This window comes from Calidris pugnax, unplaced genomic scaffold, assembly GCF_001431845.1.
Source record: "Calidris pugnax isolate Ruff unplaced genomic scaffold, ASM143184v1 scaffold205, whole genome shotgun sequence".
NCBI lineage: Eukaryota > Metazoa > Chordata > Aves > Charadriiformes > Scolopacidae > Calidris > Calidris pugnax.
The window spans coordinates 233,769-239,532 of record NW_015090943.1 but is presented as its reverse complement, the minus strand read 5'-3'; the positions used below and the strand labels follow the sequence as shown (position 1 = coordinate 239,532).

At 57.0% G+C, this 5,764-nt stretch overlaps 1 protein-coding gene across 1 annotated transcript in view; it reads left to right on the top strand.

Moving 5' to 3' along the window:
• Positions 1-5,764, top strand: part of ZBTB17 (zinc finger and BTB domain containing 17) — a 17,743-nt gene that overhangs the window by 9,454 nt on the left and 2,525 nt on the right. Inside the window, exons 12-17 of the mRNA XM_014951864.1 lie at positions 62-178; positions 288-408; positions 1,264-1,394; positions 1,491-1,706; positions 4,059-4,148; positions 5,552-5,758. Coding sequence (XP_014807350.1) covers positions 62-178; positions 288-408; positions 1,264-1,394; positions 1,491-1,706; positions 4,059-4,148; positions 5,552-5,758 — 882 coding nt within the window. The remainder of the gene's footprint in view (positions 1-61; positions 179-287; positions 409-1,263; positions 1,395-1,490; positions 1,707-4,058; positions 4,149-5,551; positions 5,759-5,764) is intronic.

Below are 5,764 nucleotides of genomic sequence, written 5' to 3'. Positions count from 1 at the left end.
GGGTGTCTCCATATCCCCTGTGTCCCCCCCCTTCTTCCCCCAAGCCTCCTCTTCCTCTTAGGCAACCTGAAAAGACATCTCCGGATCCACAGTGGGGAGAAACCCTACGTCTGTGTCCACTGCCAGCGCCAATTCGCCGACCCCGGGGCTCTGCAGCGACACGTCCGCATCCACACGGGTAGAGGAGACACCCCCCCCCCCTTTTTCTCCCCCAAAATCCCTTTTTTGGGGTGGGGGGGGGAATCTTCTTGCTTCCCATCCTTTTGTTTTTGGTGTCTCACCACCAGGAGAAAAGCCCTGCCAGTGTTTGATCTGCGGGAAAGCCTTCACCCAAGCCAGTTCCCTCATCGCCCACGTGCGCCAGCACACGGGGGAGAAACCCTACGTCTGTGAACGCTGTGGGAAGAGGTGAGGGAGGGGAAAACCCCCTAAATTTTGGGGGCGGGGGGACACATTTATTCACCTTTAAATCGAGGGGGCACCTGCACTCCCCCTCCACGGCCGGGTGCCGTTCCGGCCCCCGGCCGTGGAGGGTGGGTGGAGGTGCCAAAGTGTCATCTTTGGGGACAGAGATGATGGTGACAACTGTGTGTTGTCACCTTCTGGAACAAGTGGGGTTCCCCAGGGGTCAGTACTGGGTCTGGTCCTCTTCAATATATTCATCAGTGACCTGGATGAAGGGATAGAGTGTCCCCTCAGCCAGTTTGCTGATGACACCACCCCAGAAGGCTGTGCCACCATCCAGAGAGACCTGGAGAATTGGGCAGAGAGGAACCTGATGAAGTTCAACAAGGGCAAGTGCAGGGTGTTGCACCTGGGGAGGAATAACCCCCCCAAACCTGCACAGGTTGGGGGAGGAAAGGCTGAGGGACTTGGGTGTGTTCAGTCTGGAGAAGAGAAGGCTGAGGGGGGATCTGATCAACACCTCTAAATCCTTCCAGGGTGGGTGTCAGGAGGATGGGGCCAGGCTTTTTCCAGTGGTGCCCAGGGACAGGACGGGCACAAACTTGAATGTAAGAAGTTCCATCTCAACATGAGGAGGAACTTGTTTGCTGTGAGGGTGGCAGAGCCCTGGCAGAGGCTGCCCAGAGAGGTGGTGGAGTCTCCTTCTCTGGAGACATTCAAACCCACCTGGACACGTTCCTGTGGGACCTGCTCTGGGTGGCCCTGCTGTGGCCGGGGGTTGGACTGGGTGATCTCCAGAGGTCCCTTCCCACCCCATAGCATTCTGTGATTCTATGTGTGTGTGTGTGTCCCCTCCAGGTTCGTGCAGTCGAGCCAACTGGCCAACCACATCCGCCACCACGATAACATCCGACCCCACAAATGCACCGTCTGCAACAAAGCCTTCGTCAATGTGGGCGATCTCTCCAAACACATCATCATCCACACCGGTGGGTACCGTGGCAACACTCCCCCTAAATCTTCATCCATCCCCCCATCCCAAATCTTCACCCACCCCCCAATTTCCTCATCTCCTCCTCCCCCAGGGGAGAAGCCGTTCCTGTGCGATAAGTGCGGCCGCGGCTTCAACCGGGTGGACAACCTGCGCTCCCACGTGAAGACGGTGCACCAGGGCAAGGCGGGCATCAAGATCCTGGAGCCAGAGGAAGGTGATGAGGTCAACATCGTCACGGTGGCTTCTGATGACATGGTGACACTGGCCACCGAGGCGCTGGCAGCCACCGCTGTCACGCAGCTCACGGGTGAGCTGGGAAGGGGGGTGGGTGTCCCAGGAGCTGTCCCAAAAGGGAGGTTTATCCATGGGGTGCAGCTTGGGGGTCCCAGAACTGTCCCAAAAGGGAGATGGGGTGGAGATTGGGGGTCCCAGAACTGTCCCAAAAGCAATGTTTGTCCATAGGGTTCAGCTTGGGAGTCCCAAGAACCATCCCAAAAGTGACGTTTATCCATGGGGGTCCCAAGAACCATCCCAAAAGGGATGTTTATCTACAGGATGCAGGTTGGGGGTCCCAGAAGTGTCCCAAAAGTGACTTTTACCCACAAGGTCCAGCCTGGGGGTCCCAAGCTCAGAAGTTTATCCATAGGGTACAGGTTGGGGGTCCCTGAACTGTCCCAAAAGCAATGTTTGTCCATGGGGTGCAGCTTGGGGGTCCCAGAACTGTCCCAAAAGGGAGGTTTATCCATGGGGAGCAGGTTGGGGGTCCCAGAACTGTCCCAAAAGCAACATTTGTCCATGGGGTTCAGCTTGGGGGTCCCAAGAACCATCCCAAAAGTGATGTTTATCCATGGGGTGCAGCTTGGGGATCCCAAGTACCATCCCAAAAGGGATGTTTATCTACAGGATGCAGGTTGGGGGTCCCAGAACCATCCCAAAAGTGACTTTGACCCACAAGGTCCAGCTTGGGGGTCCCGAGCTCAGAGGTTTATCCATAGGGTACAGGTTGGGGGTCCCAGAACTGTCCTAAAAGTAATGTTTGTCCATGGGTTGCAGCTTGGAGGTCCCAAGAACCGTCCCAAAAGTGACGTTTATTCATGGGGTGCAGCTTGGGGGTCCCAAAAACCATCCCAAAAGGGATGTTTATCTACAGGATGCAGGTTGGAGGTCCCAGAACTGTCCCAAAAATGACTTTGACCCACGAGGTCCAGCTTGGGGGTCCCAAGAGACATCCCAAAGGAGCTCAGAGGTTTATCCGTGGGGTGCAGCACCCTTTGCCATGGCCTGGGGGCTGTCACAGCCTGGCTGGAGCCCCCTCCTAAACACTGTAATGGGCAAAATCCAGCATCCTGCTCCAGCGGGGGTCTCCCCCCATCTTCTCACCCCCCCTCACCATCAGCCCCCCCTTTCTCCCCCGCAGTGGTCCCGGTGGCTGCCGCGGTGACGGCGGACGAGACCGAAGCACTTAAAGCTGAGATCACCAAAGCGGTGAAGCAATAGGGTTCAGCTTGGGGTCCCAAGAACCATCCCAAAAGTGACGTTTATCCATGGGGTGCAGCTTGGGGGTCCCAGAACTGTCCCAAAAGGGAGATGGGGTGGAGATTGGGGGTCCCAGAACTGTCCCAAAAGCAACGTTTGTCCATAGGGTTCAGCTTGGGGTCCCAAGAACCATCCCAAAAGTGACGTTTATCCATGGGGTGCAGCTTGGGGGTTCCAAGAACCATCCCAAAAGGGATGTTTATCTACAGGATGCAGGTTGGGGGTCCCAGAACCATCCCAAAAGTGACTTTGACCCACAAGGTCCAGCTTGGGGGTCCCGAGCTCAGAGGTTTATCCATAGGGTACAGGTTGGGGGTCCCTGAACTGTCCCAAAAGCAATGTTTGTCCATGGGGTGCAGCTTGGGGGTCCCAGAACTGTCCCAAAAGGGAGGTTTATCCATGGGGAGCAGGTTGGGGGTCCCAGAACTGTCCCAAAAGCAACATTTGTCCATGGGGTTCAGCTTGGGGGTCCCAAGAACCATCCCAAAAGTGATGTTTATCCATGGGGTGCAGCTTGGGGATCCCAAGTACCATCCCAAAAGGGATGTTTATCTACAGGATGCAGGTTGGGGGTCCCAGAACCATCCCAAAAGTGACTTTGACCCACAAGGTCCAGCTTGGGGGTCCCAAGCTCAGAGGTTTATCCATAGGGTACAGGTTGGGGGTCCCAGAACTGTCCTAAAAGCAATGTTTGTCCACGAGGTCCAACTTGAGTGTCCCAAGAACCATCCCAAAAGGGATGTTTATCCATGGGGTGCAGCTTGGGGGTCCCAAGAACCATCCCAAAAGGGATATTTATCTGCAGGATGCAGGTTGGGGGTCCCAGAACCGTCCCAAAAGTGACTTTGGCCCATGAGGTCCAACTTGGGGGTCCCAAGAGACATCCCAAAAGTGATATTTATCCATGGGGTGCAGTTTGGGGGTCCCAGAGTCGTCCCAAAGGAGCTCAGAGGTTTATCTGTGGGGTGCAGCACCCTTTCCCGTGGGCTGGGGGCTGTCACAGCCTGGCTGGAGCCCCCTCCTAAACACTGTAATGGGCAAAATCCAGCATCCTGCTCCAGCGGGGGTCTCCCCCCATCTTCTCACCCCCCCTCACCATCAGCCCCCCCTTTCTCCCCCGCAGTGGTCCCTGTGGCAGCCGCGGTGACGGCGGACGAGACCGAAGCACTTAAAGCTGAGATCACCAAAGCGGTGAAGCAGGTGCAAGAAGCAGGTGAGAAGGGGATGGGGAAAAGCAGGGGGGGGTCAAGCCTGTTCCTGCCCCCCACCCCGTAATCTTGAGAGCAGCCCTGAGGAGGACTTGGGGATGTTGATGGATGAGAAGCTCAACATGAGCTGGAAACATGCTCTGGCAGCCCAGAAAGTCCCCCACATCCTGGGCTGCATCCCCAGCAGCGGGGGCAGCAGGGTGAGGGGGGGGATTCTGCCCCTCTGATCCGCTCTGGGGTGACACCCCCCACCCAGTGCTGCCTCCAGCTCTGGGGCCACCAACAGCAGAAGAACATGGAGCTGTTGGGGAGGGGCCAGAGGAGCCATGGAGATGCTGGGAGGGCTGGAGCCCCTCTGCTGGGAGGGGGGGCTGAGAGAGTTGGGGGGGGGAGAAGAGAAGGCTCCAGGGAGACCTTGGAGCCCCTTCCAGTCCCTCAAGGGGCTCCAGGAGAGATGGGGAGGGACTCTGGATCAGGGAGGGGAGCCCTAGGAGGAGGGGGAAGGGTTTGACACTGAAAGAGGGGAGATTGAGATGAGACAATTGTGCTGACAATTCTCCCCCTGACACCTGTGGGTAGTTTTGAGTCCTAGAGTAATTCTGAAAATGCTTTTTTTTTTCTAGCTTTCTCTAATGGTAAACCTACAGGAAAGGTGGGGATGGACTCTTGGTGAGGGAGGGGAGCCCTAGGAGGAGGGGGAAGGGTTTGACCCTGAAAGAGGGGAGATGGAGCTGAGATGTGGGGAAGAACTTGTTTGGTGTGAGGGTGGTGAGAGCCTGGCCCAGGTTGCCCCGAGAAGCTGTGGCTGCCCCATCCCTGGAGGGGTTCAAGGGCAGGTTGGAGGGGGCTTGGGGCAACCTGGTCTCATTGAAGATGTCCCAGCCACTAGAAGGGATGGAACTGGATAAACTTTAAGGTCCCTTCCAACCCAAAACGTGCTGTGATTCTATGGTGATTCCACCCCTTCCCTGGGTTGGAGGGGACCTTTAAGTTCATCAAGACCAACCATCAACCCAACACCGACCAACCCACCACTGACCAGAGTCCTTCAGCAATGGCTTTTAGCTCCCTCCAGGGATGGTATTTGGGGAGTGGAGCCATAGGACGAGGGGGAAGGGTTTTAAACCAAAAAAGGGGAGATTGAGATGAGATGTGGGGAAGGAATTCTTGGCTGTGAGGGTGGGGAGAGCCTGGCCCAGGTTGCCCAGAGAAGCTGTGGCTGCCCCATCCCTGGAGGGGTTCAAGGGCAGGTTGGAGGGGGCTTGGAGGGACCTGGTGTGGTGGGAGGTGTCCCTGCCCAGGGCAGGGGGTGACACTTTGGGGTGGCCTTTAAGTTCCCTTCCAACCCCAACCATTCTGTGATAAAGGGCACGGGGAATTATGGGAATTTTTTTATTTTTCCTTGCAGATCCCAACACCCAGATCCTTTACGCCTGCGATTCCTGCGGGGAGAAGTTCCTGGATGCCAGCAGCCTGGCGCAGCACGTCCGCATCCACACGGCCCAGGCCCTCGTCATGTTTCAGGCCGACACGGACTTTTACCAGCCCTACGGAGCCGCCGCCGCCTGGCAGCCGGAGCAGGTCCTTCCCGCCGGAGAAATCCTCTTCCGAACCCGCGACG